The sequence below is a fragment of the Meriones unguiculatus genome, chromosome 6, assembly GCF_030254825.1.
Source record: "Meriones unguiculatus strain TT.TT164.6M chromosome 6, Bangor_MerUng_6.1, whole genome shotgun sequence".
NCBI classification, from domain to species: Eukaryota; Metazoa; Chordata; class Mammalia; order Rodentia; family Muridae; genus Meriones; species Meriones unguiculatus.
In genome coordinates this window covers 40594473-40616849 of record NC_083354.1, presented here as the reverse complement: position 1 = coordinate 40616849, position 22377 = coordinate 40594473, and the positions used below count along the sequence as shown (strand labels likewise).

At 46.1% G+C, this 22377-nt stretch overlaps 1 protein-coding gene across 4 annotated transcripts in view; it reads left to right on the top strand.

Annotated features, from left to right (window-relative positions):
* The window catches only part of Trank1 (tetratricopeptide repeat and ankyrin repeat containing 1), an 80776-nt gene extending 59536 nt beyond the window's left edge, over positions 1–21240 (top strand). For 2 of the 4 annotated variants that reach the window (XM_021654673.2, XM_021654674.2), the window contains exons 17-22: positions 1114–1217; positions 1319–1451; positions 5522–5667; positions 6312–9364; positions 10124–10222; positions 11162–21240. In XM_021654673.2, coding sequence (XP_021510348.1) covers positions 1114–1217; positions 1319–1451; positions 5522–5667; positions 6312–9364; positions 10124–10222; positions 11162–11262 — 3636 coding nt within the window. In that variant the 3' untranslated portion in view covers positions 11263–21240. The other 2 variants (XM_021654675.2, XM_060385174.1) reach the window with 2 other exon arrangements.
* The last annotated feature ends 1137 nt before the right edge of the window (positions 21241–22377 follow it).

Here is a 22377-nt window from a genome sequence, read left to right as displayed (position 1 = left end):
TGCAAGATCATTCATCCAAATACTTGTTGAGCTATGGGCCAGACATTATATCTAGATCCTAAGACTATGATGGTGAACAACAGTAGTACATAGACAGTGCACAGTTTAGTGTTTCAGGTGTCACAGATCAGAACCAGCTGTCCCCAGAGCCACCTGTCCTGGATACAGGAGGTCAGGGAAGCCTTTGAGAAAGGGAGTCTTGGAAATGAGATTTGTAGAAAAAATGAAGTAGGCAGAGAAAGGAAGGGGGAGCATTTCAGTTAGAACAGTGCATGCAAAGGCCCCAGCTGGGAAGGAGGGTGGTGCAGGTCCCAGACCTGTGAGGCTGGATTGACATGAGCAAAGAGCATGAGTGGGAGAGGTTGTTCTGTCTGATTCACCAGAAGGCACCACTCAGTGTCTCCCATACCAACATTGATACCTAATGCCAGGTGCAGTGTGAGCCTGCTGCTTCTGTATCTTGTGCTTTGAGACAGCATAAGCACTCCTGTTTCAGAAGAGCAGCTTTCTGCTGGCCAGGATTTGGGCTATGCTTGGAGACCCTTTGACACTCTTTTGCACACCTCATAGTCAGAGGTTTGTAAGCACAGATCTGCATGTTCTAAGGATCTGGATATGCTCTAAAGCCACATCTACTGCATTTTTATGCCACCATGTCTACACTGCTGCCTACCAGCACACAGGTTACCACTGCAGTTAGCCACTGTGTTAAAGCCCAGAAAAGCCACTGGGTGACTTTGGGCCCATTGCTCCATGGCTCTGACTGAGGTTGCTACTACATAAAATGAGGAGGTTTATGTCTCCTGCATATGGCTGTTGGAAGATTTAACAAAGTTGGTGTTGTGGTGGCCTATATATATATATTACATATGTTATATTCATCTTTTTCACTGGCTATTTCCTAATAAAACCTTTGGGTTGTGTTAGCTGGTCCCACTGCTGGGCTGTGTCTTCCGAGACTCCTCTTTTGAAATCACCTGCACCTTCCTGCTCTTCCCTGACAGATTGGGCTGGGCCAGACACAGAGCTCTGTCCATAGGAACATAATGCATGCATTAATTCTTGTTCTGTTAACTATTACCTTGCTGGGAACCAAACCTTGACCTATTCCAGGTTGCGGCTAAGTGTTACCAGAAAGGAGATGCATTTGAGAAGGAGAAGTTGGCGCTGGCCCACTACACTGCCCTGAATATGAAATCCAAGAAAGTCAGCCCCAAGTAAGTGTCTCAGGATTGGTTCAGATGCTCTCAGATTACAGCAGCAGGTTGCATATACCAGCCACAGTCCACAACAATGCTGGCTTATTTTCTTGCCACAGGGAAAAGGAGCTGCAGTATTTGGAACTGGCTAAGACGTACTTGGAGTGCAACGAGCCAAAGCTATCTCTTAAGTGTTTGAGCTACGCTAAGGAGTTCCAGCTTTCTGCCCAATTGTGTGAGAGGCTGGGAAAGGTATGGCCCCACCCAAGGGCACTCCTTGAAGAATTGGGGCTTCATCTCAGCAAAATGAGGGGAGGGTTTTCTTAGCCCTTGCTTGTGGCAGGACTCTAATTCTTGAAGGGAGGAGAGGCCAGCCCTGTTATCTGTGATTCTTTTTTCTCCACTTGCTCATGAGACTGTGTGTCTGTGTTCATCTACATCGTGTTGCCGTTCAAGGCCTGAAGTCAGTCACAGGGAGGCCAAGTCACAAACCCAAATCAGATGATGTTACAATATTTTTGCTTTCTTATTCTATGTGTTTATAGTCTAGAATCAACTTGAGGAAGCAGTCTGGTGTTTACATGGAAGTTTTTCTGTGTTCCCAGTAATTACCTAGATCACCACTATCTAATCCAGCAGCCTTGTGCAGCTACTTGATATAAAACTAAGTTAATTAAAAGGAAGTGAAGTTAAAGGCTTGACCTTCAGTGTCACTAGCCACAGTGTGAATACAGAATGGAATCATTGCACAAAGCTCCATTGGGCAGAGCTTCTAGTCTGGAATACAGCTTCTCAGTGGTCAGCAAACTGGCAGTGGGCAACAAATGGCTGCTTGTCTGTGGCAGGATTAAAACAGGAGGAAAAGCAGTTAGAAATTGTTCATAGCTACCTTGCATTGCTGTGACAGCCAAGAGTTTGTCATTTTCTCAGCAGTTCCCTTGTTTCTTTTCTATTTCCCTCTCTCTCTCTTTCTCTCTCTCTCTCTCTCTCTCTCTGTGTGTGTGTGTGTGTGTGTGTGCGCGCGTGTGCGCGCGCGCTCCTGCCCAAAGTTGATGTAGGGAATCATCTTCCATCCCTCTTTCACCTTACTCATTGTGGCAAGGTCAGCAAATCAAACCCAGAGCTCACTGATATGGCCAGTCTTGCTAGCTAACTTGCTCTGGGAATTCCCTGTCTTTTTTTTCAAAGCCACTTCCCTCACCAGGCATTTAATTGTGTTCTGGTGATCAGAATTCTGGTCTTCAGGCTTGTACAAGTACTTTAACTACTGAGCCACCTCCTCAGCCCAGCAATTTCTTGTCAGTGTGTCAGTTGTGTTGGGTAAGAATTTAAAACAGTCTGGGAGTTGGAAAAAATGTGCTAGAAAGCATGGGGCTGTGAGCCACTGCATCTCCTACCCAGGTTTCCTGCCTTCCATTTGGAATGCAGGGTAGGATTCCAAATGGAATGGTGAGGGGAGTAGCTTTGAAAGAAAAGACAGGGAATCCCCAGAGTAAGCTAGCCTGCCAGACTGGCCATATAAGCGAGCTCTTATTTTGCCTCAATGAGTAAGGTGAAAGAGGAATGGAAGATGATTCTCTACGTCACACACACACAGACACACAAATGGAAATAGAAACAAGGGAACTGCTGAGAAAATGACAAACATTGGCTGTCACAGCAATGCAATGTAGCTATGAACAATTTCTAACAATTTCTGCATCTGTGTGTCAGTGTAATTTCTAGGATTCCTAATTCACCCTGGGTATTGAAGTCAGGGGGATGGGGAATTGGAGGTGAGGGTCCCAGGTCAGTGTCTGAGAAGGAGATCAGTCCCTCTAAATGCTGCAGACCTGGCTCCATGTTTGTTATTGGATGTGACTTGTATGAGGGATGGGGGTAAAATAGAGATAGAATAGGCAATTAATGGGAGTAGACATCCTGCATTCTAGGAATTGAGAAAGTTTCCAGGCTCTCCAGTTTCTTTAGTCTCTGTCTTCAGATCTTTGGTGCTACCACCTTGAACCCTAAAAAGAGGTTACAAGAGACAGGCCTTGCCTATCACACTCCCCTCCCCTTGCCTCCCAGCGCCTGCCATGGGAAAGCAGCCAGCTATACTCTGTCTCTTTAATCTTGCCTCAGCCTCATATTCTCACATTGCTAAAGATTAGATAGTGGTGTTTTCTATATACACAGATTTTAAGCTTGTCTGAGTGGTGTCTTGTGTACTTTTGCTTTTCCACCTTTTCTCTGTGTTAAGCTCTGGCTGTGTCTCTATCACAGTATCTTTCCAGAGTAAACATTCTCTGTGTCGCTGCTCCAATCTCTCCAGCGATGGAAGTACAGGCTGCCCACTAATGCCCTGCTGCCATGTACGGCACGGTGGTGTAGCATGACAGTCTTGCTGGAGCTGTTTGTGATGTGTTGCTTTGAGTGGCCTGATGCCTGGGCGCTTCAGATAGCTGTTATCTCATTTTACTAGGTATGAGCACCTTGCTGTCCAGAATGGTCATGCCACTCTGTGTGTGAGATTCTGTGTTCCCTATGTCTTCGGCCAGGTTTATCAGATCCTAACTTTTGCAAGCTCATAGATGTATCTCACTGTGGATTTAATTCATGTTCCTCTGATTGTTATTGAGGTTGAGCAGCTTTGTGTCAGCTGTTCTCATTTCCCCATTGTAAATGGCATTTTATAGCCTGTGTTTTTAAAAATTCTAGGAGCTCCACAAGGAGAGCAACAGAACCAGAAAATCTGAGCACAGGGATCTTTTCTGAGACTCCAACCAAGCTCCATTCATTGATATAACCTAGAACTCCTGCTCAGATGTAGCCCAGGGCAGCTCAGTATCTAAGTGCGTTCCCTAGAAATGGGAACAGGGACTGTTTCTGACATGAACTCAGGGACTGGCTCTTTGATCATCTCCCTCTGAGGAGGAGCAGCCTTGCCAAGCCACAAAGGAGGACATTGAAGCCAGTCCTGATGAGACCTGATAAGATAGGGTCAGATGGAAGGGGAGGAGGACCTCCGCTATCAGTGGGCTTGGAGAGGGGCATGGGAGGAGATGAGGGAGTGAGGGTAGGATTGGGAGAGAATGAAGGAGGGGGCTATAGCTGAAATACAAATTGAATAAAATGTAAAATAATTTAATATAAAAAAATAACAATTTAATTTAAAAAGATTACTTAAAATTAAATAGAATTCAAAATTCAGTTTTTAGGTTATAGAACCCCATATATCAATGTCTCTATTCAGATTTGTCTAGTGACCAGCAGATTGAATATCACATTATAGTGAGATATATCTGTTCTCATAGAGAGACGCAGAATGCATGGATAGTGCAGCTCAATGCTAAAGTTGGTTTCCTCCCTTGTCTCCTCTCCCTCTTTCCTCTTTTCGCCCATTTCCAGTGCTGGGAATTGAACCTGGGGCCTCATGCTCATCTTCAGCAGGTGCTCTATCACTGAGTTATATTCTAAGCCCTTAAAATTTTTTCCTCAGCTTTATTTCATGAATAGCTTTAAAGTCAGAAAATTTATTAGCCTTTCTCCTAACATTTGTACTTTAAATTTTGTTGGAGACATTTTTTACTCACAGGTCACAGATGTTCCCATACATTTTTCCTAATAGCTTTTATATTTAAACCTTTAAGCTTTTTTTTATTTTTATTTTTGTCTTTTTATGTTTATGGGTGTTTTACCAACATGTATGTATGTGTACTGCATGTGTGCAGTGCCCAAGGAGACCAGAAGAGGGCATGGATCCCCTGAGACTGGAGGTACAGATGGTTGTGAGCTGCCATGTAGGTCCTAGTACTTGAACCTGCAAGAAAAGCAAGTGCTATTAACTGCTGAGCCATCTCTCTAGCCCATGTGTTTAAGTCTGTAATCCACCTGGACTCCTCTCCCATCTTTATATACTATGTGACATTGAGATTTAACTTTTCCCCTTTATTTTAAAAGGAATTACTTTTTATATTATTTATATTATGGTGGTCTTAATTAAATTCCAAGTAATAGACATAATCACTTTTATTATTTATGTGTTAGGTTTTCTTTTTTTTAAGATTAAAAAATTAGCCTGCCTTTGAATCCCTTTTGATAGCTGGGCTGCCTTGTCTGGCCTCAGCAGGAGAGGATGCACCTAGTCCTGCTGTGATCTGATGTACCCGGGTGGGTTGGTACCCATGGGGAGTCTCCTTTTCTCTAAGGGAGAGGGTGAGGGCGGGACTGGAAGGAGAGGAGGGAGTAGCTGAAGTCAGGTTGTGAAATGATTAAATAAATAAATTAATGAAAAGGAAAAAAATTTGAATACTTTAAATGAAAGAAACATTTTACCCTTCTAGATAAGAGATGCTGCCTATTTCTATAAGCGAAGCCAGTGCTTCAAAGATGCTTTCAGATGCTTTGAGCAGATTCAGGAATATGATCTCGCACTCAGAATGTACTGCCAAGAGGAGCTTTTTGAGGAAGCTGCTATTGCAGTGGAAAAGTAGGTGGTTTTATTCTTTTGCATCTTCTTTCTTCTCCCCTCTCTCAGGAGATGGCTTGCCTTGGTAGTTACTCTGCTGCTTCTGAAGTGGCCTGACCATGTCGTTCTTCCTCACCAGAGAGGATGCTTCAGTGCAGTCTCAGAGCTCCTTGAGAGTGGACTCTGCCTCTCAGCCTTGTGTTAAGCTCTGACCCATCGTCAGAGAAATGGCTGAAGATGAAGAATGTGTCCCTGTGTGTTTACGATAGGATATACTGATTCTAGCCAGTGGAGTTCAGGGACTCTGGAGAGCTTTATCATTGTAACATGATTCCGATCACATGCCCACCTAGCAGAAGAGAATAATGCAAGCTGGATAAAAACAAAGACTGCTGCAGCTGCTATTATGTGCTTTTTCTGTATCACAGTCATGTTTATCAAAGCTGAATATCCCAAATGTTTATTATACTTTGGTTTTTCAGTATGCATAATTTTTGCCTGGACAATGAAGCATTTCTAGAAATGTTTGAGTGCCAGGCAGGTTTAGATCTTTTCTCTAATGTCTGCTCATGGGAGCTTTATTTAAGTTGCTTTGTATTGCATTTTGGAGGGACGTTCCTATTTTGGTGATAGAAAGTTGATGTGTGTAGCCTCTGTCTTTGCAGATATGAAGAAATGTTAAAGAACAAGACCTTTCCCATTCCCAAAATCTCCTATTCTGCCAGTCAGTTTTACTTGGAAGCTGCTGCAAAGTACCTAAGTGCAAATCAGAGCAAGGAAATGATGGCTGTCCTTTCCAAGCTTGATGTAGAAGACCAGCTGGTGTTCCTGAAGTCTCGGAAATGCCTAGCAGAAGCAGCAGAATTGCTGAATAGGGAGGGCCGGAGGGAAGAGGCTGCCCTATTGATGAAGCAACATGGTTTCCTCCTGGAGGCAGCCAGGCTCACTGCCAACAAGGACTTCCAGGCCTTGTGCCTACTGGGGGTTGCCCGCATCAATGTGGCCAGGGATTCTGACATAGAACATACAAAGGCTATTCTGAGAGAAGCACTTGATCTCTGCTATCAAACCAGCCAGCTGGCCGGCATTGCAGAGGCTCAGTTTCTACAAGGGATTATCCTGAGGGACTTTCAGAAGCTTAGAGATGCCTTCGTCAAGTTTGACATGCTTAACCACTCAGCTGGAGTGGTCGAAACTCTCTATGAAGCAGCCAGCCAGTGCAAGTCTGAGCATCAGAAGGTTCTGGCCCTGGCTCCATGTGGCTTGGAAGTTCTTCTCAACCTGGTCAGGGCCCTTAAAAATGTGACAAACAATGCTGAGAAGGAAATGGTAAAATCTTGCTTTGAGTTTTTTGGAATCTCTCAGGTGGATGCCAAATATTGCCAAATAGCCCAGAATGATCCTGGGCCCATATTAAGAATAATTTTTGATCTGGATCTAACCTTGAGTGAGAAGAAAACAAAAGATCACTTCTTAATCATGACTGATCAAGTGAAATTAGCCCTGAACAAGCACCTTTTGGGCAGACTGTGTCAGATCACACAGATCCTGCTTGGGAGGACCTACCCAGGGATCTGCAGGAGATTTACTGTGGGCTTGAAATGTGAGGATGAGCAGTGTGAAGATTTCCACAGGCCCCTCAGGCGCTGTGAGGCCAAGAGCATGGTTCAGTCTAAAATGCACCTGGTGGCAATCAATGGGTTGCTTCTGGAAGCCAAGAAAGTGTTCCCTAATGTCTTAGCTGAAGAACTTGAAGAAATAGATTTTATTTTGTCTCCAGATACATATGGCCTTTGCAAATCCTTTCTAAACCTCCTCTTCCCTAGGCATTTTCACCAGAGAGTGCTGTCAGAAAACCCTATGGCATGCAAAGAAATCCTCAAGCCAAATTACAAGTCCTTTCGCTCCTACCGGTTTGCCTTGAAAGAGTACATCCATGACCTTTTCCAAAGAGAAAGTGCACACAGCCGCAGGGAGTCCACAGACCTGTGGCTGAGCGCCATGCAGGCTTTCCTTCTGTCCTCTAGCTACCCAGAGGAGTTTGAGAAGCTGCTTCAGCTAGAGGAGGACATTTACAACCGGGAGCTGAAAGCACTAGAGTCTGACAGAGAAGACAGAGGCAAGAATAGAGGCAACAGAACGAAAGGCATAGAAGGGAAATTTGGCATGTTGGTGCCCAACAGGGAAGATGAAAACATGGAGAAGTCCTATCTGTGCTTCATCCGGCTGCTGGAGAGTTCCATGGACCAGCTCTATGTGCATAGGAACCCTGAAGACTACAAGAGGCTCTTCTTCCGCTTCATGAATGTCCTTATCAAGAGGTGCAAAGCGCCGCTGGTCCCCAGCATTATCAACACAGTGGTGCTGCTGGAGCTGCAGTTTGTCCACTGTGTAGTGGTGCTGGCCCGCCTCTGGAAGAATGCTGTCCTGTGCCTCCCCAAGAGCTACATTGCGCTCCTGCACTTTTGGGAGTTCCTGTCCAGCAAAAAGGACAGGGAGTCTGCAGATGTGTTCTCCATCATCCAAGAGTACAAGCCAAAGGATGTGGCCAAAGCCATCCGGGACTTTCGGTTCCACCTGTCCTACCTCGTCAAGGTGCTGTGTGGCTACGAGAATATGAACTTCAATGTCCTGCTTGACGCCTTCAGTGAAATAGACTATGTGATCTCGGGGGAGTCAGAACGGACACTGGTGCTGTGTTTGGTGATGCTGGTGAATGCTGAGGAAGTCCTGCAGCCCTTCTGCAAGCCACTTCTGTTCCGCTACTTCCGGGAGATCCAGTCAAGGCTGCAGCTGATGAGCGTGGACTGGCCAGACCAGGTGCCCAAGAGGCTGCTGAAGGTGGTTCATCGGGTGTTGATGGCAGTCAGTGTGAAGTCTGTGGCCGAGGCGCTGCAGGACCTGCTCTTTGAGCGGGATGAGGAGTACCTGGTGGATTGCCACTGGCGATGGGACAGTGTGCACACCAAAGGCACTGTGGTTCGAGGCCTCTGTCATGAGGAGGTCAGACTGAACCGCCTGCTCTGTATGGGTCCTGTGGACCAGTTTGCTGACCCAGAGTGGGATTTTGGTGAAGATGAGACTCATGAATTAGATGAGTTGGCCCTGGAAGATCGAGATCATTTTTTGGCTGCCATCCTTTCCCAGAAGCAACGGAAGGCCTTGATCCAGCGCAAGCTGCGCAGAGCCTGTCTGGTGGTGTCTCTCTGCATCAGCTGGAGAAGATGGATCCAGACGGAGCATAGCAGGGAGGAGGCTATGGAGCTGAGGGCTGGGAACTTCAAAAGGGCCGATGTAGACAGGACCCAGTGTGACCTGTGTGGAGTGAAGTTCACCCGAAGCCCGGAAAGCTACTTCAGTCCTGTCAGAGCATTTGAGGGAGCAGCCTCAGAGGCTGTGATCATTTCCAGGGCTGAACTGGAAGGGAGGGAATGTAGAGAGAGAATGAGTGAGTCTTATGAGCAGCACATTCGCCTGGAAGGCCACCGGAGGCAGCAAGCAGCCTACCAGAAATACCTGGAATTTTTCCACGAAAAGGTAGACCCAGCCATCGAAGAAGGCAAAGTGGTGGTGCAGGACATTGAGCAGAGCATCTGGATCCGTAGTCACCTGGGTTCCAAGGAGCAGAGCCACATGCTGCAGAGGAAGGTTCAGGAGCACATCAGGAGGGCTTCAGATCTGGTGGAGGAGCTCTACAGGCGGAAGGCCTGGGCTGAAGGTGAGATCCCAAGGGTACTGGTCCAGGCACTGGTGAGCCTGGGCCTAAGGTGCTTAGTTACAGCTGACTTTGGGAAGTTGGGAGGTTAGTATTAGCAGAAAGACAAGAAAAGGCTGTTCTTAGATGCCAGCAAAACCTTGTTGAGATCATCGCCAGTTAAATATTTGTGATTATCATAAGCTGGGATGGTTCCTCTGGGTGCTAAAGATGAGAAAGTGGTTTGCTAATTCTAAGAAGAGGATACAGGGACAATGTTTAAAGTTGTAAGAAAACTCTTTGAGGTGCCTTTGTACTCTTCATTCAATGATTCCTTGATCATTGACAAGATGCTGAACCTTAGGTTAGGAATTGAGAGTATATAGGTCTCTTCTTAGGATGGCCCGAGTCACACTCAGTGTGGGCCTTATAGTAAGTGTTCTCATCTGTCTTACAACCAAGTTTCCCTCTGGCATTTTATTGGCTGTTTCTTAGCAGCACTGGAAATTAAGCATAAAATTAACAAAATTACATTGAAAAATTCTGTAATTCAGACACTTTTCCTAGGTTGGGGCTTAATGACCTTTTGAATACAAGTTTACAGAAAGATTTGCTTTTGGGACTCTACAGACCCACAGCTGTGGCACTGGGCTGTCATTTAAAGGCAGCCTGAGCTTGTGGTGGTAGAAGGCAGCTTTGGCAATTGGGGATCCTGGCCTGTTGCTTGGTGCTATAATGCCCGAAGCCATCTCTTTTCTCAGAACCCTTGTTTGGTTTTTGTAGCAGAGGAGGTGATGACTCGGCAGGTCAAAATCCTGACCCTGTCAGTCAAGAATGCACAAGAATGGCTGAAGAAGACAGAGCTCCGCTTAAAGGATGAAGGTAAGGCTTGTTCTCCTAGGACAGGTGAAACTTGGGCTTCTGTGATTGTTGGTCCTAATGGCTTCCAGGTGAGTGTCAGGTGGACTTGCCAGTGATGTCAGGAGCATCTGCCAGATACTCAGTGATAGAATGACTCCGTCTGCCGAAGGGCATTATTCTGGGCCCTCAGTCATTGCTTATGAATTATAGCTGTCAGTCATCATGCAGATGCAGCAGAGCAACTCTCAAGGAGAGGCGATGTGGTAAAGCCATTCCTTGATAAGTGTGTTTGCCTATGCCAGTCCATCGTGTTAGCCGGAGGGGATCTGTTGACTCTCTATGTGCCCGTGTGAAGATGGGCCTGGAGGTTCCCTCAGACAGAACAGATGGCAGGGAAGCCGCAGAGGGCTCCACCCTTGTGGAAGGTGTAACAGGTTTCTTAGCAGGTGTCATAATTTTCTTTCCACATTCTGTATGATACAGAATTTCTCCCCTCTTGCCCTTTCCAACTGCCCCCACCTGCCCCCCAGATCACAATCCTTCTTTCTCCAACTGTTTTATCTAGCTTGAAGACACTTCCAGATGATACTGGAAAACTCAGACTCCAGAGCTGAGGAAAACTTGGAGAAACTTGGTACAAATGTCTTTGCAAGTACACAGTCTTTAGCATGCCAAAGTCCCTTTTGGGTACTGTTATGTTGTGATTATTTCAAGAAAGATAATTGGAATATCAGCCCAAGGGACCAGCCTATGGAGATTTAATTCTGGAGAAGGGTGTTTGCTTGGGAAGAAAAACCAGTACTTGACAGAAGTTCCGTTCTCTACCACCCTAGCAGAAAGCTTCATTTCTTTAATTTAAAATGATCCCAGAAAAATCAGGTTTTACCAGGATATTAAACTCTGGTAGAACAGGAAGTTGGTGTTTTCACTTGGGTTTTGCTTTTTTTGCTTCTTAACCAGGTATTGTTCAGGAAGAGGAGTATGAAAATGAAGTGGAAGACTTTGGTGAGCTCCGCCCTAGAAAGCGAGCCTGGAAATGTGGAAAACAGAGAAAGTTCTAACATATTTTCATACATGGCTTGCCTCTTAAACCTTCAGAAAATTCCATCCTGTCTTAGAATTCTGATTGCTGTAGCAGAAGAGAAAAATAATATGAATTAGAGTTAAAAAAGAAAAGGGACAATCACCTTTGTTCTTCATTGTTATTATTGCCCATTTAATGGTGACATAGGGTCAGATTGTTCCCTCACACGCAGGGGTCTCCAGTTTTCCAAGTTCAAGTCTAACAGCAGCACTGCTCCCTCATGTACCACACATGCCCAGTTATGGGGGCAGGGAGATGAAAGGACTGCTGGGATTTCTCTGCCCGAATCTTAGTCTCCCTGGCTCATCACCACTCTGTGATGAGTAGATCAGAGGACTAGGCATTTAAGATTGGCACACCTCATCTTGGAGTGCCGTGCTCCAGGCCAGGAAATCCCTCTGTGGAGTCCTCATCTCTTGCCACACTGCTGTAAAACAGCAGGTAGAACCAAGGCTGGTTGTGCCCAGAGTTCATTTTGATCTTGCCATCAGCCACTCCTAAGCCCAGGCTACCTTTTCTGGTTGTCCAAGTGGCTTCTGTGGTGTGTTTCCCTTTTTTCTCTGGTGACTTTTCTGCCCTCGCTCTGTGTTTTATTTATCTATCTATTTATCTATTTATCTATTTATCTATCTATCTATCTATCTATTTATCTATCTATCTACCTACCTATCTATCTATTTATTTATTTATTTATTGTGTGTGCATGTGTATGTGTGTGCATGTGTGCTTATTCTCAGCTACCTGTGCAAGTCATGGTTAGACTGCCTCAGAATGTAGTTAAGTACCTGCCCAGCAGCCTTTGGACATCCTTTCCATTCAAGGAACATTTGAGGGTGTTTCCTGCCCTTTCCAAGGTAGTTTTGCCTTTGTCTTGGCTATTCTGTAGGTGATACAAGAAGCACCTTCTGTATGCCTGTACATCTATGTTTCTAGTTTCTTCTGGCATGGTTGACACCTATGCTCACATCGACAGCTTGAGTTTCTGCCCACTGGGCTCTGCAAGTGGAAAGCAATGGACAGAGGAGGAACCAGCCTTCTAATGTTAGTTCTTTGGGATTTGGTAGTGGATCACTGCCATGTGGCCTACAGGCCCTGCCAGAGGGGTTGCATGTGGCCTGCATTCCCCTCCACCCACTGCCAGCAACCCTCACCCTGCCCTCATTTGGGAAGCCTTCCTGCCTCTCTGATGGTCACTGCCTACCCTTTCCCCACTCAGCCCAGGTTCATGCTGGTCTCTGCAGGCTTTGCCTCACCAGAGAACCAGCTTTTCTTCCATGTTGCTGCTGCTTTTGCTGCTCACTATTGCCCTTCATCGTCTTTCTAAAATACTTTTTCTCGAAATGTTTGCTTTCTAATTTTTTATTAAGTTATGTTTCTCATTTTTATTCCTGATTTTTAATAAACTTGCCAGAAAAGTCTAATCAAATATTGCTGTATGATCTCATTTTATAAAGTTATAGCATCTCTCTTATGTGTTGTTGTCTTGTTTATTTACAATTTCTACTGAGCAAATACATGATAGTTGGTGCTGGCTCTTTCTGGGCTTCTGGCTGATGCTGGCTTTCTGTCCCTGCTGATATTAAGAAGTTCAAGGTCAGAGAAACACAGCTGAGTGCAGCACCCGTGCTTAGGAGTGTTGCTGAGGGCCAGCCTTGTACAAATTCTTTTCAGTCTGGTTGCTTCTATCCAAAAGAGTTTGTCAATGCTGTTTTACCAGGACTTCATACTAGCAAGGCCCTGGAAGGTAGGAGACCTAAAATCAGCTTTATTTACTTCTCATAATGAGCTGAATATCCTGAGATAAGCCAGATCTGCTCAATATGGTGTTCAGTTGATCCATCTTCCTCTGGTTGATACAACCTGGTGTAGGAGATCTGCTACTGTGGTGATAGAGAGGCATAATAAAGGGGGTAGCAGCAGCATTTGTATGCCCCTTTTGGAGCTCAGTTTCCTCTATGAGGAATTGGCAGAGTTGGCCTGTAAGCTACGGGGTTTGGATACCCTCAAGCCTTGGTGCTGTGATATCACTTATGTGACGTGGTTGGACATGTGAGCTGGAGAATGCCAAATGTTCCATCCTGGACTTTAGGAAAAAGGGTCTCAGATCCGGGACAGATAATACCACTGCCTTCTCTACCTTCAGCATCTAGTAGGCACCTGAAACAGTCTTTCTCTACAGGTTTGAGGTCCTGAGAAGAGAATGGAAGTCAGCAGGAGGGTCAGGAATGCCAACACTGATCTGAGCTCAAGAGCCTAGTCATGTGGCAGAAGCTTTGCTGTTCCAGGCCTGCCTGGAAGAACAGGATGTGGGTACATATCAAGGTCACAATACCAATTGTGAGGTCCAAAAACAAAAACAAAAAACAAACCAAAAAAAAACCAAACCATTTGTGGGGCACAGGGATTCAGCATGCAACAAAAGTCATGATGATGATTTACTTTGCAAAGGTAACTCAAGAATGGCCCAGAAAAGGAAAGGCAGATGGGTCAAAGTTGGGGGTCCTGGGTGTAAGAGTTACTCAGGGCATGCTTAGCTCTCAACAAGGGCTGAAGGTGCCTTTCCCAAACCATCCTGCATGAGTTTCCGACGTGGAATCTTCCAGTGGAGCCCCAGGTTTGCTAGGCACCGTGGCCTACAGTGACTGCCATAAGAGCTCCCGGCTCGCTATGTAATAGCTCACGATGCACTTGCTATCGTAGTGCACAAAGAGAGAACTCTCACCTTCATAGGTCCTGAGTGTCCCCAGGTCCCTCACACAGGCAGAGTGTGTCAGCTGTTAGTTTCTGTAGTGCAACAGAAAAAGCTTTCCTGGGCCACTGTAGCCATTGGGTGGGCACATGGATCAGGGCTCCTGAAAGGGATGAGATAGGAGTTACCTTCCTCCCTTACAGAAAGAGCCTTCAAACTAAACAGCAAGACCATTTCTGTGCCTCAGGAGAATGATTCTAGCTTTCATAATCTTAACAAAGCAACCTCTGTCCTTAAATGAGGCATTCCATTTTTATTTTTAAGTGTTATTGGCTTTGGCTGTGAGCTTCCTGTGTTTCCAGCTGATAGCACTAGGTCTATTAAAATCCTGGGGCTTAACGGCATAATAATTGGGTACACACGTGAATCTTGCTTGTGTATGAAATGTCTCTTTTACTTAATTTGATTCAGATCCCATTCTGTACCCTGTTCCCCGTATGGAAATTCAACACACATCATTATTGAGAGGCCCCTGCTTGGAGTCTCTCAGGGTTAGGAAGCTTCTGTGATGTGGGAGACATGAAGAAAACCCTCTCTCTTCAGTATGTGACATCTTCCGGTACAAGGTCTCCCTAAGCTGGCACAGTCTCAGACAATAGGTTACTTTCCTTTTGGAGCTGAGCACATGTGAGGCTTGGAGCCCTGGAGAAATCTCTGTCGTTGAACTATCTTGTCCCATTCTTGAGGTTTTATCATGACCCAATGTATTGCCTAGAACATGAGCACAGGTCTCTACTGGCCACAACATACCCTGGCACTCTCTTTGTGCCTGAACAGAGGGACTAAAGACCTTACTATTTTCCTGGGACGGGAGAGGAGAAATAGAATAAGCACAGATTGACAGATGAATAGAGCTGAGGTCCAAGTAGACTTCCAAGGATGGTCACTCCCCTTCCTCATTCCATGTCTGGATGTGTGTATTATATCCACCTAAAGGTGGAGTTTGTTCCCTTTCACCTAGGATTTAACTTTAGCCGAGACAGCAGTAGCAGCAGTGTGCCAACTCTACTTTTGCTTGTTAAAGGCCTGGCAGCTTTGGTAATTCAGCCACCATATGAAGACTCAGTTTCTTGAGACCTGTGCTGTGATGGACTCAGGCTAGCGTGAGGAAGCCTGGGTCCTTGTGGAAGCCAAGTGGAGTCCCGCATGCCTTCATGTGAGTGAAGAGCTCTCTGTGTTTCAGTCCAGGTGTCTACTGGTGGCCAGCTCAGTGCCCTTGGCTGACTTGAAAAGACCCAACCACCAGCTCAGACTTGCCTGGATGTATGCTGCCAAATCATAGAAATAGCCATTCCTGGCTTAAATCAGCCAGTTTGGATCAGTTTGCTATACAGAAATAGGGAATTAATGTGAGAGCCTGCTTCATCTTGGACAGTGTGAGGAATGTTACTCATCCAACCTCAAACCTCCTGACATCATTCTAGTCCAGAGTGGCACATGGTTTTTTATATGTAAAGTAAGGGGAGCTTTTGGCCAAGGCAGGAGGATGGCAGAACAGAGTTCCCAACTGGATCGTATGTGCTCAGCCTGCTGTTAGAAGAAAAAGTTTCACCTACACCTTCCTGGCCTAGTAGGGGCTGCAGCACCTTAGTGCCTAAAGCTCCAGGACTGTGGGGATCCAAAACTCTCCCCTAGAGTCAAGGCTTCATTATCTTAGCTATTGGCAACTAGCTGGCTGTGCAGGCTGAGACTCAGCTGCGGAGCATCTTGAAATATGGGTGAGCCTCTGGCCAATATCACTGGTCCTTTCTACTCAGTTCTGGAGATCTGGTTCCCTAGGGCCACTAGCAGCCAACAGAAGACATCTGTGGAAGCCTGGGTAAGAATACAGGTGGAGGCTGGATGGGTAGTGCATGCCTGTAACCTCAGCACGTGGGAGCTATAGGCAGAAGAATGGCCACAAGTTTAAGGCTAGCCCGAGCTACGTAATACCTTTCAGTTCAGCCAGGATTACATAGATCATGTCCCAAAAATCTTTTAAAAGAAAAGAATACAGATGAAGGCTTCCTGTGCCTACCACTCTCTTACCATGCTACTTCATACTATATTATGAAGGGCCTCCCTTGTGTGTATGGGCATTGCAGTCCTGCATCAAAACCCATTTGTTGGCTGTACACTGTCCTCTCCATGCAGCCAGACTTGCTGCCTCCTAACAGGACATCAGAGGAGAAGACTCAAGGCTCTGCAGGCAGGGCCGCCCGGATACTAGAATGTATCAGGTGTATTGTAGTTTCTCTTGCCGTGGTAAAAGCCATGACCAAAAGCAACTTGGGGAGGGGGGAACATTTATTTCCCTTTGGCTTGTTCAGTCTGTTGTCTTATATCTCCAGGACCACCTGCCCAGGAGTGACACTACCCACAGTGAGCTGAGCCCACCACCTCAATCATTGATCAGGAAAACGTGAAAATGTACTACACACTTGCCTATAGTTCATTCTTATGAAGGCATTTTTTTTCCCCCAATTGAGAGTCCCTTTTCCCAAATTATGTCAAGTGCACAAAGAAATACAGGAGGCACTTAATCTCATTGCAGCTTGGTATGCCATGGCTGGTTGATATCCATGGGAAGCCTGCCCTTTTCTGAAGAGAAACAAAGGAGGAGTGGATGGGATGTGGTGCAGAAAGGGGAGGTATGTGTGGGGGACTGGGAGGAGAGGAAGGAGGAAGAACTGTGGTTGAGATGTAAAATAGCCCAGTTCCAGAAAGACACACTTGGTATATACTCACTTATAAGCGGAATTAGCCAGATAGTATCGGATAATCATACTACAATCCACAAACCCTAAGAAGCCAAGGAAGAACACAGGGAAGATTCTTGAATCTCACTCAGAACAGGAAATAAAATAGACATCAGATGGAGGGAGGGAACTGGATGGGAGATGGGATGGGGAGGGTAAGGGGAGTGGGGATCAGGTGGGTAGAGAGGAGGAGGGCAGGTGGTGAGAACTGGGAGAGAACAGAAATTCAGGGCTGGGGGCATCTCTGGGACATCTCTGGAGGCTGCTGGGAGTCTGTGGGACTGATCCTAGTGGAGACTCCAAGAGACACATCTTAAGGAGCATAAAGTCAGCACCTCCTGTAGCCAGTTAGGACTCCCAGTGGAAGAAGGGGAACACCAACTCACACATAAAACCTTCCACCCAAAATGTGTCTTGTCTACAAGAAGTCTAGGGGCAAAGATGGAACAGAGACTGAGAGAATGGCAAACCACCCAATGACTGGCCCAGCTTGAGACCCGCCCCACAGGACAGGGATGACCACTGTCAGTATTAACGATACTCTGCTATGCTTTCAGACTGGAATCTAGCATAACTTGTCTTTTGAGAGGCTTTGTTGTGCAGCTTATGGAGATTGATGCAGAGATCCAAGACCAGGTAATGGGCAGAGCTCTGGAAGTGCTGTCAAAAAGTGGGGGGAAGGATAGAGGGAGCTGGAGGGGTCAAGGACACCACAAGAAGACCTGAAGAGTAATCTCTCCTGGGCTCTGGGCCCATAGGGGCTCACAGAGACTGAACCACCAGTCAAAGAGCAAATGTGCAGCTTGGTCATCATGTGGGTTCCCTAACAATGGGAATAGGGACTGTCTCTGAATCTGCTGCCTGCTGATGGGTCCCTTAGCTGGGCTGCCATGGCACTCCCCAGTGGGACAGGATATGCTTAGTCCTGCAGTAACTTGAGATACCAAAGTAGATTCATACCAGTGGGGGCCTTCCCTTCTCTGGAAAGAAGGAGAGGGAAGGAGGGGAGCAAGGGGATGGGACTGGGAGGAGAGGGGAGAGAGGCTGGAATCAGGATGTAAAGTGATTAAATAAAGGAATAAATGGAGGGGAATAAATAGCCAAGACAATGGGATTGTGTGTCCCCTGCAGATCTGGGATACAATGCTGTACCAGCAGTATGGTAGTGTCCACATTCTCAGTCATTTCTCCCCAGGCATAGTCTTCTTAGAGTCTGTGTTGCACAGAAGTCAGAATTCACAGATTCTTCAACCATGAAATTACCAAATTTTTCAGTTCCTTTCTCTTCTCCCTAACCTGTACACATCTCAAAATGAAGCTCTGTTTCAAACACATCTGTTCCCAGCAGGTCTATCTGGGGCCTAGGCTGCCTTAAATGTGTTCCAGGATCCATATCTATAATTGTCACAGTTCTGTGTCCCTGGGGTCACCCTTGACTTCAGGACTTAGAGGGTGGATAAGCCAATGCAGCAGATACCATCTTTGATGCAAATGCTTTTTGTTTTGGTTTGTTTTTTTTTCCTAGTCGGCTGAAACTGGCTTTAGCCTGATCTTGCCACTATAAATTCACCTAGATATTCTGCCTCTGGAACAAAATATTGGCTGGGTGGTGAGGGGTGCCATCTCCTCATTCAGCATCCCCTAGTCCCTTCAGCACAGACTAAGAAGAGTTTGACTCCATACTGCTGGGAGAAATCAGGTCCTTGACAGTGAGACAGTGGGTCCATCCTCCTAACCACCTACTTACTCATCCTCCCTGGGAAAATGCTCTTCTCTCTCAGGTGGAGGGAGAAGCCATCAGTCAGCACGGTACCTGGGATCTGTGTGTGTGTGTGTGTGTGTGTGTGTGTGTGTGTGTGTGTGTGTGTGCTTTCACGTGCAAGGGTGTGGAGGACAGTGTTGGATGTTTGTACTCACCATCCACCTCGGCTGAGACAGGGTCACCCTTGTCTGCTGCATACTGCAGGCTAGCTGCAGCTCATGTTCCCCGGTATTCTCCTTCTTTGCCTCCCAACTTCTTGTAGGAGCCCTAAGATTGCAGATGCATGTGCTACTGTGCCTGGATTTTTCTGTGGGTTCTGAAGATTAGAACTCAGGTCCTACCCATGTGCTTTACTCCTTGAGCCATCTCCCCAGCCTTTGGGCACTCTTTAGGTGACTTCTTTACAAGCACACTCCAACTCTGTGGAGAGCTCTGCTCTTTGCTTAGGAGGTGCGCACTCAGGACCTGATTATCTGCTGGGACCTTGGCCGCAACAGAGGAGCAGGTCACAGCCACCACCATATCTGGAGTGACACCTAAGATTAGAATGTGGCTTCCTTTCCTGGCTGTGAAAACCCAGGCAACTCATTTCCACTCTCTGAGCCCAGATGGGAATTTGTAAAATGGAAATAGTGACCCAGCTTCTAGCCTAGTTGTAAATGCCTTTTCCTCCCTGCCCACCTTCTGCAGATGAACCAAGAATCTCAAATGGTTTCAAGAAGGGGTTTGTGTCCAGAGCGGTGTGGGGTGGGGTTGGGGGTGTGATCACCAGCAATGAAGAGCTCTAAGGACAGAGCCGGGTCAGCTTTTGTGTCCCTCTGTTCAGAAGGGAACATTTGTAGGATGGCTTTGTTGCAGAGGGCCCGTCCTTCTTTTAGAGCTAGAGGCTATTTTTAACTTAAGTTTTAGAGACTCTACAGGCCAGCTGTTTCAGGAAAATATGTAGGTCAGTCTGTGGTTTTGGGGAGCCATCGTTTTTACGGCTGGGGAGTGGGATGTGGAAGAGAACACAAATAATTTTGGAGTTTCCGGAGGTGTCCACAGAGCTCTCCACCCACCCTGCGGGAAGCCACCACCCAGACGCACCTTCTGGAGATCTGCTTGGGGCCTGGAGGAGGAATATTCTTTGTTACACTTAAGCGGAGTGTGCTGGTTTTTATTCTCTTTCCCCTTCACTTGCCATCAGCAAGCCCCGATGGGGAGGAGACTGACCAGGGGAGGATGTGGCAAAGGGCCCTCTTACCCATTGCATGGGTAAAATGAGCAGGAACTCCACAAGGAGAGCAACAGAACCAGAAGATTTGAATACAGGGGTCTTCCCAGAGACTCATACTCCAACCAAGTACCAGGCATGGTGATAACCCAGAACCCTTGCACAGATGTATCCCATGGCAGTTCAGTGTCCAAGTGGTTACATAGTAATGGGAAGAGGGACTGCCTCTGACATAATCTGATTGGTCTGCTCTTTGACCACCTCCCCCTAATTGGGGAGCAGCCTTACCAGGCCACAGAAGATGACAATGCAGCCATTCCTGATGAGATTTGATAGACTAAGATCAGAAGGAAGGAGAGGGGGACCTCCCCTATCAGTGGACTTGGGGAGGGGCATTCATGAAGAAGGGGGAGAGAAGGTAGGATTAGGAGGGGAGGAGAGAGGGGTTTATGGGGGGAATAAAGTGTAACTAATGAAAGTTAAAAAAAAAGAAACAAAAAAATGAACATGGGTTTACTTTCAGGTCCAACACTTTCTATTCTTTGCAAGAAACTCATTTTTATGTATGTGTGTGTACAGGTACGTGTGTGTGTGTGTGTGTGTGTGTGTGTGTGTGTGAGTGCATGCATATAGGCCAAATGGAAGCCTCACCTATCATTTTTCAGGAGCCACCCCACCTTGTCTAGCTGAGACAGGGAGTTTCACTTTGGCCTGAAGCTCCCAGGCTTCTCTCTTCAGCTAGGCTGTCATCAGGCTTCAGGAGTCCACCTGTCTCTGCCTTCGCACCGCTGAAATTGCAATGTGTGCCATTCCCAGCTTTAACTTCATATAAGATCTAGGAATCAAACTCAAGTCCTTGTGTTTATGAGACAAACACTTTACTGTCTGAGTTATCCCTCTAGCTCAAACAAGTTTTGATTGTGGCAAAAGTCACATAAGCTTTACCACCTTGCTTTAAATGTACAGCTCAACAGTGTTGGGTGTATGCACACTGCCATATAAGCCACCTCCAGGACTTTTACAAACTGGGCTCACCCACTGACACCAGCTACCCGTTTCCTACCTCCCCAGGTCCTGGAAGCCTACTCTAGCTACTTCATACAAGTAGGACCCTGCAGTATTTGTCTGTGTTAAGGGCCAGCTGACTCCATTTTTTTCTTCTTTTCCCTGTCAAACAATGTTAGAATTTGTTCTATTTCTCTATGGTTTCCTATGGTGTTTTTCTCTAATCATGAGCTAAAGGTCAACTAATTTTTCTGACTTGTTCTTCCACTATGACCTTGTGACTGGCATGTTGTAAATTGTCTCTATTGTACCATGGTATGTTCTGGGAACTAATCATAAACTCACAATATGTACTTTTCCTGTAATCACCTGCTTGCTTGCTCTGTAAAAAGGCTCCCTTGCTTCTGGTCTTGACTGTATCTCTCTCCTAGTTATAGGAGATGGCAAGTGTGGTCCAGCCATAAAATAAATATTTTTACCTTGCAACATCTCAGTGTTAGCTCCTGGTTTTCTACACCATAACAGTCTATTTGTGTCTGGTTTATTTCGTTTAACATCTTCGTGGATTATACACACTCTAACAGGTGCTGGAGCATATCCTCCCTTCCAGGTTATATTCTGTGATATGTAAGCAATGAGCTTCATTTCAGGGATTTATGTTAGAGAAACATGTCTCAAGTGATGGATAGATGTTTACCTCAGTGTCATCTTGGAGAATGCAAAATTTGAATTGCCTTTTATCAGGCCTCAGGTGTGTTAGCGAAGATCAGCTCTTCACTGAAGTGTAAGTTGCAGAAGATGCTTGGTAGTTTGATCCACTTTTGTCAAAAATAAGTAAAACTTCAGTCCACAATTGTTGATGGGGTTGACTTTGAGGTTTCTGTAAGAGGTGAATTTTATAAAATAGTTTGTATTATATTTATCGATGCAAAGCAATGGAAATGTATCTGGAAGTCAAAGTGAACAGAGGTCCCAGAAAATACATGTTTGTTGTTCAAAGAGATGGTTGGAAGATAATTAACTCTGGTGTTTACAAAGAGACACTAGGGTGCTAGCAAAGCCCTGGAAGGTGGGTTTTCATGAGCTCCATGGTGTTGACAAGCGAATAGGAAAAGCAACTCTTTGCGTCACCCTTTGGGATCCACACAGAACTGGGCTTTCATCCAACTGACCCAATTGGCATGCGTCTGCAGCTGGTGAGTAAGGAGGAGTCTCACCACTGTGCTTGTCTGAACAAACCCTGCTCGTCCCCAGATCCTCTCATGCCCTGCTCTGGGCAATCTCCACACTCTTCTTTTTACCTTTCTGCCCGAAAGCAAACCTTGCCCTTGAGTCTCACAGTTCCTCACAACTCACACTTCCTCCTCCTACCTGGGTTTCCTTCCGTGATAACAACTGCTGTTTATGAACTGAGTCTTTCATACTGGCTCACACAGCCTCTTCACAGTGAATATCACAGCAAGCCCAAGAGGGATGCCACTACTGCATCCACTGTACAGGCAGAGATGGGGGCTAAAGAATCCTAACACCCTAACACACCTTGATGCCCAGCTTTCCCTCTCTAGCTACACTCTATGTAACTCTTCCATTTTCCATGTCACCAGCAATCTCTTCCTTTCTTCACT